General features: G+C 40.4%; 1 protein-coding gene across 4 annotated transcripts in view; it reads right to left on the bottom strand.

The window, feature by feature from the left end:
- The window catches only part of LOC309523302 (fragile X messenger ribonucleoprotein 1-like), a 201,218-nt gene that overhangs the window by 23,933 nt on the left and 152,325 nt on the right, over positions 1 to 24,960 (bottom strand). For 3 of the 4 annotated variants that reach the window (XM_082207093.1, XM_082207092.1, XM_082207091.1), the window contains 2 exons: positions 17,172 to 17,258; positions 10,104 to 10,299 (listed from right to left, as the gene is read on the bottom strand). In XM_082207093.1, coding sequence (XP_082063219.1) covers positions 10,104 to 10,299; positions 17,172 to 17,258 — 283 coding nt within the window. The remainder of the gene's footprint in view (positions 1 to 10,103; positions 10,300 to 17,171; positions 17,259 to 24,960) is intronic. The other variant, XM_082207094.1, reaches the window with a different exon arrangement.

Below are 24,960 nucleotides of genomic sequence, written 5' to 3'. Positions count from 1 at the left end.
CACAGAATTGCAGGGTTGGAAGGGAACCCCAGGAGTCATCTAGTCCAGCCCCGGTGGACAGCGGGCACGATCCATCCCGTTGTGCAAGGCTAAAGATGCTGCCTGTCCGTTGCTCTTTGGAGCTGGGGGGGGAATATTTTTTCCCTTGATTTCCCCCTCTAAAAACTAGGTGCGTCCTGTGGTCCGGTGCGTACAATAGAGCGAAAAATACGGTAGTTATTAACTGTCTCTCTAACCTTTGTCCTTTTTTTCCTGGCTACTCAGGTGGTATCCATCTGTGGATCTAAAATTTCATTAAAGTCTCCACCCATTAGCAAGTGCTGAAAGTGTAATCTCTTAAAGCAGTTGTGAATAAACTTATGGTCATCAGTGTTTGAGGCATAGACATTTACTATTGCTATTTCTGTCCCTTCTGTTTTAATTACAATTATTAAGCATCGACCATCTTCCTCTCTTATTATATCTTGTATTTCATAAGGCCAGCCTTTCCTAAATAAAATTGTGACTCCCCTGGCATTTTCGTCTAAGTTTGTTGAAAGAACTTCTTTTACCCATTGACTTTTCAAAGTTTGAGCCCCTTGTTCTGTCAAATGTGTTTCCTGTAATAGACCTATATCAGCCTTTAATGACTGGAGATATTTGAGTGTTAGGATTTGTTTTTTATTTTCCTTTGACATTCATACTTATAATTCTCATTATGGCTTTATTCTGTAAGCTTTCCAGTCCTCTATTTTATCTTCAGCAAAATTGTTTGGAAGGCCTAATATAAACCAAATATACTAAAAACCTGAGTCATATATTAACCATGCTTATATTTAACATATGGATTACAAAATATATGAATAATTATCATTCTTACATATCTAAGTATATATAAGGCAGACGCTACCCGCTACGTTTATATAAACACTGAAATTAACTTTAAGTATTCCCAATCAAATAATTATTATTTGAAAATTTTCAAAGAAGGAAGTAGAGAGAAAGGAGAGAAAGGTGGAAAGTAGTTCTATCAACAGTAAAAAGGATTCTGAAAGGGTAGGCTCAAATATATACCAATAGCCAACAATTATTAATATAATATCAGCACTAACAGTAAGAAAAGAAAAAGAAAACTACTTAATACACTCAACAATAAAACAAAGATAAAGAACAGAAAAGAACAAAAAAAAGAAGGGGGAAAAAACAAATGCACGACTTCCGCTCTGTAGGAAACGCAAACATTCACCCCTTTGAGCTCCTAGGTTCACATATATATAATAGTCAGGAGCTTTTAACTTGGCACATGAAGGAGCACTTTATATACATAAGAAAACAACAGATATTACTTAGTTTGATACTTATTAAATGACAAATCAATATCTCCACGGACTTTCAGCTTTTATAGTGATATTTATTGTACCACCACCATTATTAAATTGCTAATATACCTGGAGTTTCATAGCTCTATACCAAGGAAACTTTGTTCAGGGGGTGAATCAACATGAGTCAGTGGTTCTACATGCAGGAAAGTCAAGTTGAAAGAGAGCTTCAAAATGGAGGGTGGCTGCCCCGCCCTGTTCCAAGTCAAGTAAGAGAGGAGGGGGGAAGCCCCCTTACACTTCACCTTGGCTCTTTATTCACATTTATTGCTTGTAAATAGGATATCACATTGTCATGATTTTGAAAGCGGCACAGTTTGTTTATCTTTAGGCAGAAAGTAGCAGGGAATATTGTGAACTGCTGTATTTTTAATTCCCTTTCTAGCTTACGAGCAGGGGCAAATAGTCGTCTCTTTTCTGCCACCACTGGAGCATAGTCTGGGAAAATAGAAATTTTGTTTCCCCTCCATTCAAAGGGTTTAGCATTTCATTTTCACCGGAAATTTTTAAGGATATCATCTCACACCCTTAGCGCAAAAATTGAATTATGTTATAAATGTTTCCCCTCTTGCTTTCTTGGTTTTCAATGGGAAACTTTTAACACCATTTATCTCCATCCTTAAATCCAGTTGTTGTAGCTCCAACAGTTCCGTTAAACAGTTCACAGTACAGTGGTACCCCGCAAGACGAATGCCTCGCAAGACGGAAAACCCGCAAGACGAAAGGGTTTTCTGTTTTGGAGGCGCTTCGCAAGACGAATTTCCCTATGGGCTTGCATCGCAAGACGAAAGCCCATAGGGAAATGCTGGCGGTCGGGAGCAAAGACTTTCGCCCACAGCCGGCCTTCAGAAGAGGACCTCTTCTGAAGGCCGGCGGGAGGCAAAAGTCTTTGCTCCCCCCGCCTGCCTTCCCCCCGCCTGCCCCGGGCGATCTTAAAATGCTGGCGGGCGGGAGCGAAGCGTTCGCTGCCGACCCCCAGCATTTTAAAATCTCCAAGGGACAGCGGAGAAGTCTCTGTCCCGGGGAGATTTTAAAATGCTGGGGGTCGGGAGCGAAGCCGCCCCACTTCGGAACGCTGTTCCGAAGTGGGGCGGGGGGGGCGGGGACGCCTGCCCCAGCCGCCCCACTTCGGAAAGCTGTTCCGAAGTGGGGCGGGGACGCCTGCCCCAGCCGCCCCACTTCGGAAAGCTGTTCCGAAGTGGGGCGGGGGGGCGGGGACGCCTGCCCCAGCCGCCCCACTTCGGAAAGCTGTTCCGAAGTGGGGCGGGGACGCCTGCCCCAGCCGCCCCACTTCGGAAAGCTGTTCCGAAGTGGGGCGGGGACGCCTGCCCCAGCCGCCCCACTTCGGAAAGCTGTTCCGAAGTGGGGAGGGGGGGCGGGGACGCCTGCCCCAGCCGCCCCACTTCGGAAAGCTGTTCCGAAGTGGGGAGGGGGGGCGGGGACGCCTGCCCCAGCCGCCCCACTTCGGAAAGCTGTTCCGAAGTGGGGAGGGGGGGCGGGGACACCTTCTGAAGGCGGGCAGGGGGCGAAAGTCTTTGTCCCCCCTGCCTGCCTTCCCAGGGGCTTTTAAATCGCCCCGGACAGCGGAGAAGTCCTCCGCTGTCCCAGGGTTTTTTAAAATGCTGGGGGTGGGAAGAAAAGCCCTTGTCCCCCCCCCCCAGCCTTCAGAAGAGGTCCGGGGACAGACTGTCCCCAGACCTGGTCTGAAGGCGGTTTCCCTAGGAACGCATTAATTGATTTTCAATGCATTCCTATGGGAAACCGTGCATCGCAAGACGAAAAAACCGCAAGACGAAGAGACTTGCGGAACGAATTAATTTCGTCTTGCGAGGCACCACTGTATATTCAATTGCCTGAATTCCTTCAGATAGATGGTTTTTAAAACCTATAAGTTTAAGGTTGTTCCTTGTAAGTTCAGATTCCAATTGGAGTAAGCATTTGTCGGTCTGGTTCTGAGCTGCAAATGAAATTTTCTCCAAGACATTTATTGCTTGTAAATAGGATATCACATTGTCATGATTTTGAAAGCGGCACAGTTTGTTTATCTTTAGGCAGAAAGTAGCAGGGAATATTGTGAACTGCTGTATTTTTAATTCCCTTTCTAGCTTACGAGCAGGGGCAAATAGTCGTCTCTTTTCTGCCACCACTGGAGCATAGTCTGGGAAAATAGAAATTTTGTTTCCCCTCCATTCAAAGGGTTTAGCATTTCATTTTCACCGGAAATTTTTAAGGATATCATCTCACACCCTTAGCGCAAAAATTGAATTATGTTATAAATGTTTCCCCTCTTGCTTTCTTGGTTTTCAATGGGAAACTTTTAACACCATTTATCTCCATCCTTAAATCCAGTTGTTGTAGCTCCAACAGTTCCGTTAAACAGTTCACAGTACAGTGGTACCCCGCAAGACGAATGCCTCGCAAGACGGAAAACCCGCAAGACGAAAGGGTTTTCTGTTTTGGAGGCGCTTCGCAAGACGAATTTCCCTATGGGCTTGCATCGCAAGACGAAAGCCCATAGGGAAATGCTGGCGGTCGGGAGCAAAGACTTTCGCCCACAGCCGGCCTTCAGAAGAGGACCTCTTCTGAAGGCCGGCGGGAGGCAAAAGTCTTTGCTCCCCCCGCCTGCCTTCCCCCCGCCTGCCCCGGGCGATCTTAAAATGCTGGCGGGCGGGAGCGAAGCGTTCGCTGCCGACCCCCAGCATTTTAAAATCTCCAAGGGACAGCGGAGAAGTCTCTGTCCCGGGGAGATTTTAAAATGCTGGGGGTCGGGAGCGAAGCCGCCCCACTTCGGAACGCTGTTCCGAAGTGGGGCGGGGGGGGCGGGGACGCCTGCCCCAGCCGCCCCACTTCGGAAAGCTGTTCCGAAGTGGGGCGGGGACGCCTGCCCCAGCCGCCCCACTTCGGAAAGCTGTTCCGAAGTGGGGCGGGGGGGCGGGGACGCCTGCCCCAGCCGCCCCACTTCGGAAAGCTGTTCCGAAGTGGGGCGGGGACGCCTGCCCCAGCCGCCCCACTTCGGAAAGCTGTTCCGAAGTGGGGCGGGGACGCCTGCCCCAGCCGCCCCACTTCGGAAAGCTGTTCCGAAGTGGGGAGGGGGGGCGGGGACGCCTGCCCCAGCCGCCCCACTTCGGAAAGCTGTTCCGAAGTGGGGAGGGGGGGCGGGGACGCCTGCCCCAGCCGCCCCACTTCGGAAAGCTGTTCCGAAGTGGGGAGGGGGGGCGGGGACACCTTCTGAAGGCGGGCAGGGGGCGAAAGTCTTTGTCCCCCCTGCCTGCCTTCCCAGGGGCTTTTAAATCGCCCCGGACAGCGGAGAAGTCCTCCGCTGTCCCAGGGTTTTTTAAAATGCTGGGGGTGGGAAGAAAAGCCCTTGTCCCCCCCCCCCAGCCTTCAGAAGAGGTCCGGGGACAGACTGTCCCCAGACCTGGTCTGAAGGCGGTTTCCCTAGGAACGCATTAATTGATTTTCAATGCATTCCTATGGGAAACCGTGCATCGCAAGACGAAAAAACCGCAAGACGAAGAGACTTGCGGAACGAATTAATTTCGTCTTGCGAGGCACCACTGTATATTCAATTGCCTGAATTCCTTCAGATAGATGGTTTTTAAAACCTATAAGTTTAAGGTTGTTCCTTGTAAGTTCAGATTCCAATTGGAGTAAGCATTTGTCGGTCTGGTTCTGAGCTGCAAATGAAATTTTCTCCAAGACATTAACGCGCTGTTCAATTGTATCCATACGCGATGTTAAGACTTGTAAATCAATTCTCATTTGTGAAGTGTACTGTTTAATTGCTGAAATTTCTGTCTTAAGCGCCCCTATGTCTTCTTTAAGAGACCTTAACAGATGAATCATCTCCTGCGTCTCCAACATTTTTATTTGGTTTTCCTGCTCCAGTTCCAATGCTCTGTTAGAACTGATGCATCTCGCTTCATTTGTTTTGAGACCGTATTATTATTTGACTTGGACTTCTAGCCCTCCGCAAGCCCGCAGCATCTTTTTGAAATTTGATACTCCCCAGCTGGTAAAGTGTTGATAAGCTCGGATAAAGTTTTCCTTACGTTCCCTCCAAAACCTTCCCCCAGTCCATGAATCATTAAATAGGTTTTAATCACCTTTAATTTATGCTTCTCCTTGCACTCTTGCCACGCAGCTTCTCAGCATGTCTGCTCACGCCTCCATCTCAAAAGCGGAAGTCACCACCTCAAGCAGTCATGATAGGGTGCCTGCCAGTGTGCTAGGTGGACAGTACACCAGCCAGACAGCCAAGCTCTCCTCGTTGCCCCACACCAGGCCAGCATATTCAATGCCAGAGATCGATGGCGCTGGCAGAGCCCTGAAAAAACCATCTTCCCGGATTAACGCCACCCCTCCCCCCCCGACCCCCAGTCCGTGATTGGTGAAGGGCAGAGAAACCAAGGGGCGCCAACTCATGCAAGGCGATTGTTTTGCCTTTGCGAACCCAGTTCTCCATCACACAAGCCAGGTCAGCCCCCTGCGAGGTGAAAAAGTCTTGCAGGGTGGCGGTTTTATTGCCTATAGACCTGACATTGCACAGCACCAATGACGGAGGAGGGTAATCTCTGCTCACCCTACCTATGTCCCTCGGGATGGGGCGCAGATTGCAAGGGGTTCGAGCATCTTTATATCTCAAACCCCTTTGCCTATAATATCTGCTCCCACCGCCATACCTCCCTCGCCCCTTGATGGTGGTGATCCCAAGCCCCATGCTGGCCTCCCTTGTAAAGGAATGATATCCATTTAATGCAGCCTTTCTCAACCTGTGGGTCCCCAGATGTTGTTGAACTACAACTCCCATCACCCCTAGCTAGCAAGGCCAGAGCTCAGGGATGATGGGAGTTGTAGTCCAACAACATCTGGGGACCCACAGGTTGAGAACTGCTGATTTAATGGTATATCATCCCTGGTCCTGGTCTCCTGAATCAAAAGGGTGTGGTGTTGAGATAAAAAGTCAGTGAAACAAGTATCCCTGATAGATGCAGCCCATCCAGCTACATTCCAAATTTGGAGAGTGGCTTTATGCTGTCTGTTGGCTGTCAGTCCCTCTTTCCCTCATGGGGTGGTTGGGGGGCTGTTAGTTCTTTCTGTCCCTTTGGAAGTATTAGAGGGGCATGTGCTGCAAAGTGAGGATCGTTGGCTAGCAAAGAGCCAGCTTCCTGATCAGGGACCTCATTTGTCCTGTTTTGCCAGAGGTGTAGTGGGGAGAGATTATAAGAGATTGCAAATTGAAGGCCAAAACATAATTTTGTTTAAGGAAATTCTTTCCCCCCTTTGTAAAAAACAAATGAATTATAAAGTATTAACTGATGCTTTAAGAAGGAATGACATATGGTATAGATGGGAGTTCCCAGAAGGATTCACATTTACATATAAGGAGAAAAAACATAGAATTAGAAATCCAATTGAAACTGGTAATTTTTGGGAGAAAATACAGTAAGGAATTGGGAGGAAGGGAAACACTGCCAGAAGGAGCAGTAGGAGGACAGAAAACAGACGTAACAGATAATAGTACAGAAGAAGAGGAAGGGAGTAAAAAGAAAAGAAAAAAGGTAAACGGGAAAAGACAAGACTTTAAAACTAACAATGGCAGATTTGAGGATATTAAGCTGGAATGTAAATGGATTGAACAATAAAATAAAAAGGAATAAAACTGAACATGTAATATTAAAACAAAATTTAGACATAGTTTGCCAGAAACACGTGGCAAAAAACCATAGGAAAATACTGATAAATAAAAAGATGGGAATGGAATTTAACTTCAGACAAAACAAAAAAAAGAAGAGTTGTGTTTTATATTATGTCAAAATTACAGCCATAATTTTAATTTAAATATGAAGAAGGAAGGGTGATAGCTGTGAAATTATACCACAAGGTGAAAAGTTAATCATAGTTGGAATATATGTGCCAAATTAAATCAGATTTTTTTTAAAAAACTTCGAAACTAACCTATTGGAATATGCGTATGAAAAATGATAGTAATGGGAGATTTATCTGGAGAAGCAAGAAGCCAAGAATAAAATATAAGTTATTAACAGATCTTAAAGAAAGAGGAGGCTTCTCGCTATCAGATATAAAACTATACTATGAAGCCTCTTGTCTGTGCTGGATACGGGATTGGATAACATTGAATAATGTAGATTTACTAGATTAAGAAGGACATGACAATAGATTTGTATGGCATGCATATCTGTGGTATCAGAAGGCCAAGGTACATAGAAGCTTCCAGAATCATATAATAAGAAAGGTGATCTTTAAAGTTCGGGAAAAATATAAAGATCTACTAGAACAGGGATGTCCAACAGGTCAATCACGATCTACTGGTAGATCCCCGCGAGGTTTTGGTAGATCGCAGTCAATCTCTGGCTCCCTTTCCTTAGCGTCGGTAAAACTGCCTCCTGCCCCACCCCCTCACCCCTCCCTCCATTGTTGTTTTATCTCTGGAAGGGAAGACGGAGCTTTCTCTGTGTTGCTGTTTTCATCCACAGCGATCTTTTTGTGAGTGGAAAATTTAAAAATGATAAAAAGAAAGGATTTGCATATGGAATCTCAAAATTTCAGAGAGAAATAATAGAAAGTGATTATAAATTATTATCAAAAATGTATAATATATTGTTGGAATGGGAGACAAAGGATGAAGAGGTCAAATGTGTAATGATAAAACGGCCATAATATACAGATGACAGACTGGGAAAGATTATGGAGAAATGATATAAAATTCACGGCATGTACGGGACTTAAGGAGAACTATTTGAAAATGATGTATAGATGGTATTTAACACAGGCTAAACTATCAAAAATGTACAAAACAAAAGATAATAAGTGTTGGAAGTGTAAAAAGGTAGAAGGTACATTTTACCATATGTGGTAGCAATGTAAAGTCATAAAAAGCTTTTGGGAAATGATTTATAATGAATTGAAAAAAATGTTTAAAATAACCTTTGGTAAAAAACCGTTTTTAATAGGTATAATTGGAACAGATATACTGAAAGAATATAAAAGTTTATTTAGGTATGCAACAACAGCCGCACGGACATTGATAGCCCAACAATGAAAAGAAGAACGAGTCCCAACTAAAGAAGATTGGCAACGTAAATTAATGGAATATGCTGAAACGGCCAAATTAACTGGAAGACTAAGAAATCAAGAGGACGGCAAATATTTAAAAAAAATGGGAAAATGTTTGTTGCATATTTACAAAAGCATTGTAAAGAAGTTAACACCACAGCAGAGTTTTAAAAAACACTTGTAATATTAAGGACAATGTTTGAAACTGGAAATATTTAAAAGGTAAGAAAACTCTGGACATGTATAACATAAAATTACACAAAAGAACTGGGGGAGGGAATGGAGGGAAGTCAAGGGATCGGAGGAATCCCAAAATATGAATTTAATATGGTATGAAAACGTCTTATTTTCTATTTTTCTTTTAATCACGGTTTTAATAATTATAAAATAATTATTATAATTATTTATTAATGAACTAATCGGGTCTTATATCATGATCACTAAATCATCTGCAAATGCCTTTAATAATTATAAAATAATTATTAAAAAAGAAACTATGTTCTACTAATGGTGCTTCCACCAGGAGTTTCTTAAGCAAATGCAAAAGAATGCATAGAATGCATAAAAGAAAGGCAACTATGCCCTGTCAATGACTAAGGCTGAAGCCTCATGAAACCCCAAAGAAGAGAAACCTAAAGATCCCTGAACCTTGTACCACCACATGTCAAATCCATTGGTAGAACTCCAGATGAAGTGTGACTCCATCAATGATCAAGCGGGAGAACACAAAGTTCCCCACTGCCCTCCATAGTCATATTTTCTCTGTTGACTGCTGGTTCCAAGGACTTAAGAGTATCCTGGTTGGCGGTCCCTGCCACCTCCACCAGCAACCACGATCATGTTCTGGCTAACTGGGCATTTCTCTCTATCTCCCTCTCTGTTCTCTACTCAGTTTTTCTTCAAGATTTTTTTCTAAGTAAAGATCTTCTCAGAATAAGATGACAGAAAGGAGCTCTGTCACCTGAACCCGCAAGGCAGGAAGGAAACTGGAGAAGTAGCCCTCCCACTGTGAGGTAAGAACAGCTCTAATTTGCATATTCCTGCCCAGTGGAGTGACCAGGAGGAACCCATCCAAGGATCCCCTCCTCCCTGCAGGAAAATGGCTTGTTAAGACTACTTCAAGTGGCTTTCATCTGGTAAGCATGTGTAGACAGAACTATGTTCATAACAATTTGTAGGCATTGACCAATACATTTCACCTGACAATATCACAATTTTAGGTTAAGATAAAAGCTAGTTTTGGTGTGTTTGTAGTTGGTTACACAGCAACAAATGAGAATTCTGCCAACCAAGTATGGATAATGGAAGAGGTAATCTCTTTTCAAGTAATCCCACTCTTCTTACTGGATGAGAAATTAGTGTATTTGAAATTGAAACATTACTTTCAACTCAAAAGGAATACTGTATGTTAGTAACACTACCATGATTATAACTTTACAGAAGTTTAGTCTGTATCGTATTTCACTGACTTGGTGGATAACTAAATTAACCTGGCAACTAACAGAGTAGGTATCACAGTTATTATTTACAAAATACACATTTGTTTAAATCTCTGCAGCTCATTCACATTTTTAGACATGCTTAACCTCATTTACTGTTTGCTTTACAAGAATTCCAGAAATTAGCAGATCAGAGTTGAGAGAAGTTGGAACATTCCAAGTGACCTACCAGAAGCATAACCTGGTCCACGCCTCCCATGTCCTCTGTTTCTGTAGGGTTGGCTACCTTTTCCAAGACCTGGGCCATCATCAGTCATGTATCCCTTTTCTTTGTCTGTGCGGTTTTGTGGTGGTCTAGAAGTGGCCCCAATCTGTCGAAGCTGTTCATCTATTTGCAATCTCTCCAAACGTAGTTGATCCACTTCCTATACACAGAGAAATGAGTTACAGGAAGTTGTTGCCATTTTGACCAATCTCATTAAATGACTTAGTAAGGTAGGTATCTTTTTATATATGATTTTATTATGACTTTTCATAATACATTACAATAAAATACAAAACCTGAACAAAAAGAGAAAGAAAAAGAATAATGCACAGTCCAGCACTTCCGGTCTGCTACGTGAAGGAACCTGCAGCTCGGTGAGTTCGCTCCAGGTGAAATTGAGCTGTCACAGGTGTGGGAGGGGGGAAGCATGGGCTCCATGAGTCCCCCGAAACCCTGGAGTGTAATCGGGGCTCTACACAACCCAGCGAACCCCAACAGGGCAGGAGAGCTCTGGAAGGAATCGTGAGAAGGTTGAGAGGTGATGCAGGGGAACCACATTCCCTCTGGGGCAGAAAGCCTCAAAGCAGACTAAGCAGCAGCAGAATCCCTTTCAAAAACAACCCTGCTCAAAGGGAAAGGGGGAAAACTGGGGATAAAAGAGTGGTGGAACTAGAGGAAAATTTAGAAGGAGACTTATCTGAACTGTTAACAAGCTACATGGCGAGCAGCTGCTCATGAGTAACTGGAGTAACTTAAAATCTACTTGCAAATCCGGTGGACGGAGGGGGGGGGAAGCCTACAAATTGCAAATTTTAAAATTGGGGTGAGGGGGAAATGACCTGTAAAACTAGACAAGGTGGAGGAAAGATTGGAAAACTGAAATATTGTGGGGGGAATAGAACTATGTGCCTGTGTGAGTGTGAGCAGACAACAAAAGAGTGCAAGTGCAAGTTGCAAACCCCCCATTAAAAAGGGGGGAGTCCTCATCTTTAACCCCCATCCAGAAAAAACACACTCGCTATTTTGAAGTGCTTTTTGGACAAAGGACAGAGGATAGTAATCCTGAAAGAGATTCCCACCAGACTGTTAAATAAGAGGTAGAATTATAAACTTTTGACGGAAGCATTAAAAATGAATGCAATCCCATATAGGTGATAATTTCCAGAAGGACTGATTTTCACTTATAAAGTAAAACAGTATAGAATTACAGAATTTGTTAAGGCAGAAGAATTCTTGAGAAGATATAGGAAGGCCTTGGGATAGGCAGAAGTTGAACAAGAATGGGAATAGGCAGGAAATAGAAATAAGAAATGAATTAAAACTTCTAATGAAATGTAAATGGTTTAAATGTGAAGTCAAAAATAAATAAAATTGCAAACTACTTATTAAAGCAGAAGTTAGATGTAATATGTTTACAAAGTAGACGTTCTGACAAGTGGAGAAGAGGCAGACAAGACAGAAGAAGGAGGGGAATTACTAAGAGAGTGGGGAGAAGCAGTTAGCAACAGGAATTTGACCTTTAGACACAGAAAGACAGGGAGATGCAGAGCATAGACAATCCACTGGCAAGCTCTGAGGATGACACAGAAGGAGAATTAGGAAGGGTAGAATCACCCCAAACTCGTAGGCTCACGAGAATGGCTGAGAAGCGTGGGACTGGGAAAAAGCGGAAGTGGGGTTTTTCGTGTTGAGGGAAAGGAAAGAGGAGGAGTTTAGTCCCGGCAACTCAATCATCCAGTGAGGGCTGAAATAGCTAAGCTCCAACCAGGCTTGTTTATGGACTAATGAATCTGAAGTAATTTACTGCCGAGTCATGTCGTGTGTGGGAGAAACACTGAGTCTAAAAAGGAAGATAAAGATAAAGGGACCCCTGACCATTAGGTCCAGTCATGGCCGACTCTGGGGCTGCGGCCCTCATCTCACTTTTTTGGCCGAGGGAGCCAGCATACAGCTTCCGGGTCATGTGGCTAGTATGACTAAGCCGCTTCTGGCGAACCAGAGCAGCACATGGAAACGCCGTTTACCTTCCCGCCGGAGCGGTACCTATTTATCTACTTGCACTTTGATGTGCTTTCAAACTGCTAGGTTGGCAGGAGCAGGGACTGAGCAACAGGAGCTCACCCCGTCGCGAGGATCTGAACCGCCGACCTTCTGATCGGCAAATGCTAGGCTCTGTGGTTTAACCCACAGTGCCACCTGCGTCCCTTCCAAAAAGGTAGAAGACTACTAATAAATAAAGCATTAGAAAATGATTCATTGCCTTGGAAAATGTTAAAAAGCAAGGGGTGGTGATATACGTCAATCCCAAATTGGAACCCAAATTTATAACGAAGGATGGCGAAGGAACAATATTGGTGTTAGAGATAACAGTGGATGGGGAGAAAATCCTCTTAGTGGGAATTTATGCACCAAATGAAAGCAAACTGGACTTCTATTTAAAAAAATAAAAGAGAAACTGTTTAAGATATACAATGGCAAACTAATCATAATGGGAGACATCAATGGGATGATTTCACCAGAACAAGATAAAACGGGCAAGCAAGGCCTAACTAAAGAGGGGAAATTGCTAAAGATCTTCTTTGAAATGATCCAATTAATGGACTTAATAGATGGGTGGAGATATAAGAACCCTACAAAGCATGATGTTACAGATTAAAAAGGTAAAGGTACCCCTGCCCGTACGGGCCAGTCGTGTCCGACGCTAGGGTTGTGCGCCCATCTCACTTAAGAGGCCGGGGGCCAGCGCTGTCCGGAGACACTTCTGGGTCACGTGGCCAGCGTGACGAAGCTGCTCTGGCGAGCCAGCACCAGCGCAGCACACGGAAACGCCGTTTACCTTCCCGCTATAAAGCGGTACCTATTTATCTACTTGCACTTAAGGGTGCTTTCGAACTGCTAGGTGGGCAGGAGCTGGGACCGAAAGATGGGAGCTCACCCCGCCGCGGGGATTCGAACCGCCGACCATACGATTGGCAAGCCCTAGGCACTGTGGTTTTACCCACAGCGCCACCCGCGTCCCTGCGATGTTACAGATTATTCTCATCCAAAAAAGGTCCATACAGGAAAAGATATTATTTGGCTGTCTAAAGAACTTATAATTAGAATTAAAAAATACAGAAAATCTTCCAAGAACCCTATCTGACCATAATCCAATTAAAATGACATTAAAAGGTGAAGGGGAGACACTGTATAGGTGGAAATTAAATGAGAACCTTCTAAGGAAGGAAGAAGTAATTCGGAAAGAATCTGAAATACTAAAAGAGTATTTTGAGCTCAATTTAAATAATGAAATTAACAAAGGAACAGTATAGGACACTAGTAAAGTGGTAGTAAGGGGGTTCTTTATCCAACAGAATGTATATTATAGGAAGAAAAGAGAGGAAGAGAAGCAAATATAAATGAAAGAAATGTTAACTCAAGAAAAGAAATAGATGGACAAACCAGGAAATATCACTATTACTTGGCAACTGAAAGTCATCCAGGCACAATTTGCCATGATAATGCGAAATGAAGTTGAGCAAAATATTGAAGCGCTGAAACATAAGCAATTTGAATCGGCAAACAGACCTGGGAAACTTCTAGCATGGCAACTCAAAAGGGGGAGGAAACCAAACACTATAAATAAGATTACAATAGAAGATAGAATAATACTTAATCCAAAGGACATAAGAAATGAATTCCAAAAATATTACACCAAACTGTATAGAAAGGTAGAAGAAAACAAGGAGGCAATATATAGGTATCTCAATAAATGTAATCTCCCAAGCAAATAGAGTATCGAATGAACCAATTCCAATGGCAGACATAAACATCACAATTAAACAAGCGAAAATAGGCAAATCACCTGGTCCCGATGGTCTTACACCTATGTATTACAAAACATTTCAAGAAGCTATTATATCCCCATTGAAGGATGTGATGAATGGAATTCTACAAGGGGAAGAAGGCATACACCACCAGAAAAACTTTAGGCCAATCTCCCTATTAAATAATTATTATAAACTCTATGCAGCAATCTTGGCTAAAAGGCTAAGAGAAATATTGAAGACATTCATCCATGAAGACCAAACAGGCTTTTTACCTGCCAGACAAATAAGGAATAATGTAAGAAATGCAATAAAAATAATTAAATTTATGGGGAAAAGAAATGATAAAGAAGCCACACTGCTCTTCCAAGGTGTGGAAAAGGCATTTCATAACATCTCCTGGATGTTTAGAAAAATGATACTAGAAATTATGGAATTTAGGGAAAATTTTGTAAATGGAATTAAAGCAATCTATCAAAAACAAGGGGCAAACATAAACATCAATGGCGGTGTAACAGGAGAACGCAGTATACAAAAAGGTACAAGGCAGGGATGCCCGTTATCACCGCTGCTATTCATTTTAGTCCTAGAAGTTCTTGCTAGAAGAATTAGAGAAAATAATGAAATTATAGGGATTTGAGTGGGCCAAAGGAACTATAAACTAAAAGCGTTTGCGGACGATGTAGTTTTGACATTAGAAAACCCTCTGAAAAGCATCCCGAAGACAATTGAAATTATAACACTGTTTGGAAACCTTGCTGGATTCTATATTAATAAAGAAAAAACAATGGTGATCATCAAAAACATGGAAAAGAAGGCAAAAGAGAATTTTTTGGGGGGGACACATCAGGAATCGTAGAGAAGTAAAATATCTACGAGTCTGGCTTGCATCTAACAATTTAAGCCTTATTCAAGATAACTCTAAAAGAATATGGACAGAAATAAGGAAGAATATGAAAAAATGGAACCACATGAATTTATCTAAGATGGGAAGAATATTGGCAATCAAGATGAACATATTACCAAAAACGATTTTTTTATTTCAATCATTGCCGGTGATCAGTAACACTCATTGTTTTAAACAATGGAAAAAGGACTTAACAAACTTTATATGGTAAGGCAAAAAGCCAAACCTATCAAGTCTTAAGGAAATCAGCCCTGAGTGCTCACTGGAAGGACAGATCCTGAAGCTGAGGCTCCAATACTTTGGCCACCTCATAAGAAGAGGAGACTCCCTGGAAAAGAGCCTGATGCTGGGAAAGATTGAGGGCACAAGGAGAAGGGGACGACAGAGGATGAGATGGTTGGACAGTGTTCTCGAAGTTACCAACATGAGTTTGACCAAATTGTGGGAGGCGGTGGAAGACAGGAGTGCCTGGTGTGCTCTGGTCCATGGGGTCACGAAGAGTCGGACACAACTAAACAACTAAACAACAACAAAATACAAAATACTAATAGATGAGCGGAATAGAGGGTGTTTCTCACTTCCTGATTTGTGATTGTACTATGAGGCTGCATGGTTAGTCTGGATGAAGGAGTGGGTGGAATTAAAGGACACAGGAACTCTGGATCTGGAGCAATTTAACCTAAGGTTTGGATGGCACAATTATTTGTATTATGAGAAGACCAAAGTAAATAAGGGTTTTTTAACTGTGTGATCAGGAGGAGTGTGTATAATGCTTGGGCAAAACACAGAGAAATGTTAGAAAGGAAGATCTCACATTGGATATCTCCAACGGAGGTGGTTGCAGTAAAAAATAGTTGAACATGGAGGTAAACTGGGGAACATATAAAGACTTTAAAAAAGAGAAACGATGGGACTAGTCACAGACTGGTTCCAATACTTCCAAAGAAACGAGATCTGTAAAAGAGATAAAGAAAAAGGATTTGTAGAAAGTGGATCGGAATTTGATAAAATTAGTATTGGGGAAATAACAAAAAAGAAATAAAAATTAAAGTATACAGTTGTACTTTGACTCCCGAATACCTTGGGAGTCAAACATTCTGGCTCCCGAACGATCAAAAACGGAAAGTGAGTGTTCTGATTTTCTAATGTTCTTTTGGAAGCCGAACATCCGATGGGGCTTCTGCAGCCAATCAGAAGCCACACTTTGGTTTCTGAACGTTTTGGAAGTCGAATGGACTTCCAGAATGGATTCTGTTCGACTTCCGAGGTACGACTGTATAGAACTCTACTTGAATGGGAAACAGAAGATGAATTTGTGAAAGAGGCAAGGATACACTGGGCACCAGATATCGGATATAGCATTGAACTTTCAGCATGGGAAAAAATATGGAACAGAACGATAAAATTTTCAGCCTGCTATGCAGAGAACATCTTTAAGATGGTGTATTGATGATATCTGATGCCAATAAGAGAGGATCCAATGTATGTTGGAAAAGTTTAGAAAAAGAGGGTTCTCTATATCATATGTGGTGGCAAAAATTGGGAAATGATAGGAACTCAAAAAGATGTTTAAATTCACCTTCGCTAAAAGACCAGAAGCCTTCTTGCTGGCAATAATTGGGGAAGATATGCCTAAGGAATTATGGAACCTATTTCTATATGCAACCTCGGCCACAAGGATAACTTATGCAAAAAATTGGAAAGAAATGATTGTTCTGACAAAGGAACAATGGTTGCAGAAGTTAATAAAATTTCTCAAGTTAGCAGACTTGACGGCCAAAATAAGAAATTATGAGGAAAAGAAAACAAGAGGCGAGTGGGAGCGGCATCAAGTTTAATTGGGAAGCAGGATAAGTGTATGAGCAACGGTAGACAAGACAAAGGAAAATAAGAGGGAAACGACAAGAGGCGAAAAGAAAAAATGTAAGGAGTTGTAGCAAACCAAGGATACCAATGGAAGATAAGCTGGGAAGTCTATGTAAGAATAAGGTAAGAGTTGTATAGATGTAATGTGTAAATTGGAAAATCAATAAACAAACAAACAAAAAAGGAAAGTCCTCTCTCACAGGTAGATCTTAACCCTGGGCCCAAAAGTAAGCTAGGCATCTTGAAGAGGTTTGACTTCTTCTAAAACCATTTTGAGAAAAATATGATAATCACTCAGCATTCAGTTAAGAGTTAAAGAAAAAAAAAACAGAACAATTTAACCACGGAATTTGAATTCACTTCTAAACTCTGAAAAACCACTTTAAAGCTTTGCTTTAAAGCCAGTTTTTCCACTTTCCCAAAAGGCAACATAGTATGATGCCCTTTCCTCACCTTTAAATAGTTGAGGTGATAATCCAAAAGAACTGTGGCATTCATTATGCTGTCCTTGGTTCCCACGAAGACAAAAGGAACCATTCCCTAGAAATAAAGTTTTGAATCAGAGGTCTTCAGGTGATGCAACTAATGCCACTACATAATGTGTAACTTGATTCCATGCAAATTGCAATTTCATTAGTAAAACAATTCAGAGTAACAATACTAGGAGGGCTTTTTTTTCAGCAGGAAAAACCTCTTTCGGCCGGAACTCACCAGAATTGAGCACCGGCACCTCTTGGGTGCGTTCCAGCACCCCTGTAGTGTTGTGGTGCCATTCCCTGGCACTGAGCTTGGGGCTGAGCAACAGAGAAGGCCAGCACCGTAAGATGACAGTTTGGGGGTTTTTTGCCATGGCAGTGGGGCAAGTGGGCGAAGGTCCTCCCCTAAAGAAAGGTCAACAAGTTCTGGCGCCTCTTTTTCTGGAAAAAAGCCCTGATTACTAGTAAGCACTATGAATACTCAAACTTTCCAGATGGCAGCCAAGACCTATGCATGTTATAATATTAAGTAGTATAAAATATTACAAGCAAATAAGAAAGTAACACTATCCAAGTGGTTTACATAGAAACTAAGAGTTTTTTCCAACTAAGTTCCGCCCAGAGCAGATCCACTGAAATTAACGGACCATTTCAGTGGGTTCACTTGGAGTATTCAATACAATTATATAAAAATACAACATTTATTCAATAAAACTTCCTGATAAAAACAGCTGAATACATTCTTATTTAGACAAGCCTATCCAGAGGTTTAGAAAGTTTGTATGAGTTTTAATTTGTTTTAGTCTACTCTGTTGTGGTTTTAACGTTATCTATGTTTTAAATTATGGTTGTAAATATTTTAGTGATAATTTTTGTAAACCACTTTGAGCTTTTTTCTACAATCAAGTGGTATATAAATTTTATGGAATAAATAAAACAAAATATATCACAAATAAATCCAAGCAGTGTACAAAAGAAAAAATATTAAGACTCAGAGTTGAGGAAGGTGTGGGTCAACGAAGTTTTAAAAAGTTGATTAAAGGTCAGTACTGTCTCTACCGCATGAATTACCTAGGGAGGGGATAACAGAAGGTGGGTGCTATCACCGAAAAGTACCACTTCCACATTGTCAGCAAGTATCAATTTGTTGGTTGTGAAGATCTTCAAAAGATCTTAAAATTGAGCTTGATTTGTACCATGGAAGGTGGTCTGCTACATATCCTAGTCCCAGGTTGTTTACTGCTTTCAATGTCAACAAAAAAACTTTTAATTTCGCTCACAAGCTAACAAGCAACAGCTGCTGATCTCAACTCTGCTTTAATGCCTATAAAGCTAGGTGTCCCACGAACCCCTTTGCAGCTGCAGCTTCTGAATTAGGCAGAAAAGTACCCCACATGAGGCACATTCAATGAGTCAAATCATGTTATCATTCTACAGACCATCATAGACCAAGAGCTAGACCAGATTTATTTACCCTAGAAATGCCAAAAGCGCTGTGGTGGTGGTGTTTTTTGGAAAGCCTACTACCTATACAAACAAAATATGGCAGTCTTAGTAAATATCAGTGGTGGGGGTATGAAATATGATGTCATCAATATGGCCGCCATGTCATTTTCACTTCGAGGCATTGAAACGGCTGTAACTTATCAATGGTCTGCCGCAGAGGCTTTATTTAAAAAAAATCAAGTTAATTTAATAATAACAAAAGCTTGTTATGTCAATATTTTACATAACATCTAAGCTTTCTGTTTTTTTAGTTTCGAACTCCAGAAATGAGTATTTTACCCCACACGTCACTCAGTGTAACTAAAAAATGAGCATAAAGCAGATGAGTAAAATGTATTTATTTACTGAAACACTTAGACTATTATATTTGACTATTATAAATCACAGACTATAATGATTAATGAATCTGAAATCAAATAATGAATATTTTAATGAGTATTATAAATGAATTTTTCACAATCTGCAAAATAATTGTGTGTGTGTGTGTATAAATTTTATTTTTCTCATAACAAAATCCAATATCAATAACATTCATTTTCCAGTGCCCCCCCCCCAATGACTTCCCTCAACTTCCATTTCTGGTTTGTTACATAAAATGTTACATTCAGCTGTTTAAATATAATATTATTTTGTCAATATGTTAAGTCTTCTTGTTCTTTGTAATTAAAGTTGTATACATTCATTTAAATCCTGCCATTGAGTCCATTTTTGTTGTTGTTTCTGTAAGTATGTTGTAAAAGGTTCCCATTCTTTTCCAAAGTCACTCTTGTCCTTTTCTTGCAATTTGTCCATTTACTTTGCTAACTCTGTGTAGTTCATCCATTTTTCTTGCCATTGTTCTTTTGATGATCTTTCTCCAGTCTTCCAATTTTGCGCTATTAAAATTCTTGCTGCTGTTGTAGCATACATGAATAATGTCTGTTTCTCTTTCGGAATATCTTTTCCTAGAATGCCTAGCAAAAAAGGTTGTTTTTTTTAAACAAACATTACTTTAAACATTATTTTCAATTTTAAAGCATTTCCCAAAATTTCTTTATAATCTTACAATCCCACCACATATGATAAAATGTACCTTCCCCTTCTTTACATCTCCAACAGTTCTTTTGTTCTGTTTTATACATTTTTGTCAATTTTTTTGATGTGACATACATCATCTTCATATAGTTCTCTTTAAGCAATATACAAACCGTAAATTTAAAATTCATTCATTTTCCAAAGCCTTATCCAATCTTCAAATTGTATGTTATGACCTACAGTGGTACCTCGGGTTAAGTACTTAATTCGTTCCGGAGGTCTGTTCTTAACCTGAAACTGTTCTTAACCTGAAGCACCACTTTAGCTAATGGGGCCTCCCACTGCTGCCGCGCTGCAGGAGCACAATTTCTGTTCTTATCCTGAAGCAAAGTTCGTAACCTGAAGCACTATTTCTGGGTTAGCGGAGTGTGTAACCTGAAGCGTATGTAACCTGAAGCGTATGTAACCCAAGGTACCACTGTATATCCTGTGCCCACTTAATCATTACCGATTTAACCTCCTCATCTTTAGTTTCCCATTCCAAAAGTATACTATACGTCTTCTTCAGTAATTTAGTATTATCATCTATAATATCCCTTTGGATTTAATTTAATTTAAATTAAAACTGTTTGAACAAATTAAGGATAATGTGAATTGGCTTCAATATTATTTAAGATTGATAAGAGATTATTTAAGATTGAATTATTTAAGATTGATAAGAGAAATGGTTTTGCAACAGAAAAAACCAAATTGGAAACGGAGTTGTTAGACACTAATGTTAAGAATATGTCTAAAATGTATAATTTGTTATTGGAGTGGCACATAAAAGATGAACAAGTTAAATCGGTTATGATTGATTGGGCACAAGATGTGGGACACAATATAATGATGGAAGATTGGGAGAGGCTTTGGAAGAAAGGGGTTAAGTTTACTGCATGTACGATGTTAAAGGAAAATATTATGAAAATGATGTATAGGTGGTACTTGACCCCGGTTAAATTAGCTAAGATTTATCATAACTGTGATAATTTACGCTGGAAATGTAAAGCAAAAGAAGGTACTTTTTATCACATGTGGTGGACCTGTCCCAAGGTAAAAGACTCCTGGGAAAAGATTTATAATGAATTAAAAAAAATATGATGAAATATACATTTGTAAAGAAACCGGAGGCCTTTCTCCTTGGAATATTAGGTTCTGAACTGCCCAAGAAAGATGTAAAGGTATTTTTGTACGCCAAAGCTGCTGCACAAATTTTAATAGCCAAAAAATGGAAAACACAAGAACTACCAACTGTGGAAGAATGGCAGATGAAGATGGAAGAAATTTAAAGATTATTTGAGCAAATATTGTAATATTAAAGATTAGTAGTTTCTGTATCAATAGATTCTGATAACTCTTTTCTAATTCTTTGAGATTTTTAACTAACAATTTAGTTTTACTTTTATTTAATTTAAAACCTGCCACCTGTCCAAACTTTTGGATTTTTTCTATTACTCTAGGGAAAGAATTCTTTGGATCTTCAACCATAACAACCAAATCGTCCGTGAAGGCTTTTAATTTATGTTCACTTTTCTTTATTCTTATTCCTACTACTTCTTTGTCTGCTTTGATATTCCTTGCCAAGACCTCCAGGACCAGAATGAACAAAAGCGGTGATAACGGACATTTGCCTAGTTCCTTTCTGTATTTTACATTGGTTTGTTATCACCTGATTAATAGTTAATTTTGCATTCTGTTCTGAATATATGGCTTGTATTCCCTTATTAAATTTTGCTCCAAATTCCATTTCTTCAAGAACTCTTTTCATGAAGTCCCAATAAACATTATCAAATGCTTTTTCTGCATCTATAAACATCAGAGCTGCTTGCTTTTCATTTCATACTTCCAAGTATTCAATTATGTTAAAAACATTTCTAATATTATCTTTTATTTGTCTACCTGGAAAAAATCCTGCTTGATCTTGATGTATATATTCTTCCCAAGTTTTTTTTTAGCAAGAATATATGCAAACAGTTTGTAATCATTATTTAATAATGAGATAGGCCTATAATTTTTTACTAATGTTATATCTGAATCTTGTTTTGGTATTAATGTTATATAGGCTTCTTTCCATGTTTCCAGGACTTCCCCTGTTTTTAAAACCTCATTCATTATATCCTTTAGGGGAATCACAAGCTGTTCATTTATTTTTTTATAATATTTTGCTGATATTCCATCTGGTCCTGGAGATTTACCTGTCTTTGCTTGATTTATTGCTTCAAATATTTTCTGCAATGTAATTTCGGCATTTAATATTAGCATTTCTACTTTTATTTTTGGGAGATTACTACTTTTTATATATTCTTCCATCAGGGTCTTTTCCGTTCCTTTTTTGTAAAGGTCTATAAAATACTTAGTAAAGGCTTCCCTTATTTCCCTTGGTTTATCAGTGATCTTGCCATTATGTTTTATCTTATTTATGTAGTTTTTTGGCTCGCTTTCCCTCATTTGCCATGCCAATAATTTCCCTGGCTTGTTGGCATGTTCAAAATACTTTGGTTTCATCCTTTTAATTCTTTCAATTTATTTCGTCATTGATCACCATTGAATATTGAATTCGTAACCATTTAAGTGCCTGTTTAATTATCTCCTTATTAGGTTTTTTTTATTAATTCTTTTTCTTTCCCTAATATTTCATCTAAAATTTCTTTCTTTTTCTTTTCTCTTGCCTTCTTCTTGATTGAATTTTGTTGGATAAACACTCCCCTCATAACTGCTTTGCTCGCGTCCCACACTGTTTGCAGCCTGGTTCCATTATTAAAATTTAGTTCAAAATAATCTCCCAGGACACTTTTTTTTGCTTTTTCTAACAGAATATTATCATCTAGTAATTCTTCATTCAATCTCCATCTAAAAGTGGATTGATTTTCTTTCTGGATTTCCATTATTATAGGATTATGATCCGACAGTGTTCTGGGATCTTTTTTTAAAAAAAACATTTTTCTTGATTTTCCAATAAAAACAGCCAATCAACATATCCGAATCATAATCCAATTAAAAATAATAAACTAAAATTTAAAAAACAGCCAATTATAGTCCAAATTGTAATTATTAATTTTTCCAGGCTCCCCATAGTCTGGTGCTCTGAAGCATATCTCCAAATCTTCGTTCCTGCCTCTTCTCATTGTTTTCATATTTTCTGCCTTCTGATCTTAACGCTTTAAAGTTCTCCGTCCCTGGCTCTAAGATTCTCAGTCATGTCAGAAATCATATATCCTTTCGTCCGTCGAATATAGCTTTATTTGTGTATATATATTTTTTCAACTGTCTATTTTCCAGCGCAGCTTTCCCTGACTCCATTCCAATTTTCCAATCCGGGCTGTTGTCCAAGTCTATTGTCTGAAGTTTAATGATGAAGCAACTCCCAAGTTGTTAAATCATTCCAATCCGGACTGTTGTCCAAGCTTTTTGTTTGAGATTTAATAACATAGTTGTGCCCACACTGTTATTACTGTAAATTGTTGAGCATACTGTTTGCAATAATGCAATGTAAATGAGCTGTATTCCACAGATATAAGTCATTTGGCGATCAATCAGCCTCTCGGAGACCACACAATCCCCCCTCCGGGCCTTAGAGGGGGGGCTGCTAGACATCCATTCAGCCTTCTCTCTCGCTCATAATGAAAAACTTCTGCAAACAGCTGCACTATACAGTATGTTATCTCCAGGCATTACAAAGTCAGCCAGCAAATATTTCCTGCTTCTCTCGAAAAGGGAGAGATTCTCATTTTTCCATGCTGCGTCATATTAACAAACACTATCTTCTTTCTTCTTTTATCTTTATCAAGTCTTTCAAGTCTAAGTAAAGCTGCAGAGTTAAATAATTATAAATAGAAGTCTATCTGTACTCTCTTTTAAAAAAAATTAAGTTTCTTAATGAGGCTTAGAATTGAAAACCAATTGTAGATGTTAAGAAGAGAAAAAAGACATACCAAACACCTCCGTAATCCACACGCCATGATGAGAACCTCTTTGAAGTCCGAGCTTAAACACCAGGAACTGTACAGTTCTGGAGGTTTTCCCTTAGTCTTCTTCAGTCCAGGCTAGTCTGCTTATCATCCAAATCCAATCATTTTATCAAGCAAATATTTCCGGCTATGAGAATGGCATCGGAGAGTGCCAGCCGTGTCGTGCTCTGGGACCCAGTGTCCTGCCACTTACACCTTGATGCAAGCTGACAATCTCGGACAATCTGTGGGTCTGTGAGACAATCCTCCCCCACCCTGGGGAGTATGCCAGGGCTAATTACCCCCATATCAGCCCTGAATTACCGGCACGGCTGAGATCTGACTATATGGGAGTCAGCCATTTCCCACAGCCGGAAAGAGGAAACCCTGACAATGTTCTGGGATCTATTTCAATTTGTTTGAACTTTTAGTTCTAATTCTTTTGAAATCCAAACTGCATCCAGTCGGGCACTACAGTGGTACCTCGGGTTAAGTACTTAATTCATTCCGGAGGTCTGTTCTTAACCTGAAACTGTTCTTAACCTGAAGCACCACTTTAGCTAATGGGGCTTCCCGCTGCCGCTGCGCCGCCACCGCACAATTTCTGTTCTCATCCTGAAGCAAAGTTCTTTACCCGAGGTACTATTTCTGGGTTAGCAGAGTCTGTAACCTGAAGCGTATGTAACCCGAGGTACCACTGTACTACATGAGAGAAGAAAGTGAACTGTTAGTCAAACAAATGTTTTACTCTCCAGATATCTATTAGCTTCAATGTCTCTGTCATGTCAAAAAAAGTTTTGGGTAGCCTACCTTCTTTGGTATCTTTTTTCCTAATTGTTCTATCCATCTCTAATGATGGTACCCCATTTAAAGGTAAAGGTACCCCTGACCGTTAGGTCCAGTCGCGGATGACTCTGGGATTGCGGCCCTCATCTCACTCTTATAGGCCAAGGAGCTGGCGTTTGTCCGCAGCTTCCGGGTCATGTGGCCAGCATAACTAAGCCGCTTCTGGTGAACCAGAGCAGCGCACAGAAACCCCATTTAAGTCTCCCATTATCTTCTCATCTGCAAACTCCAGAAGATCTGTTTCCAATTTTTGAAAGAACTTTGATCTATTTTCATTTGGTGTGTATATTCCTACCAATAATATCTTTTCTCCTTGGACTATAATTTGTACCACTAGAATTCTCCTTTTGTCATCTTTTTGGATTAGTTTGGGTTCAAGTGCAGGCTTAATATAAACTATTACACCACGTCTTT

This window comes from Podarcis vaucheri, assembly GCF_965113315.1.
Source record: "Podarcis vaucheri genome assembly, chromosome: W".
Taxonomy (NCBI): Eukaryota; Metazoa; Chordata; class Lepidosauria; order Squamata; family Lacertidae; genus Podarcis; species Podarcis vaucheri.
Note: the sequence above shows the minus strand (reverse complement) of the source record. Positions and strands in the feature narration are given on the sequence as shown.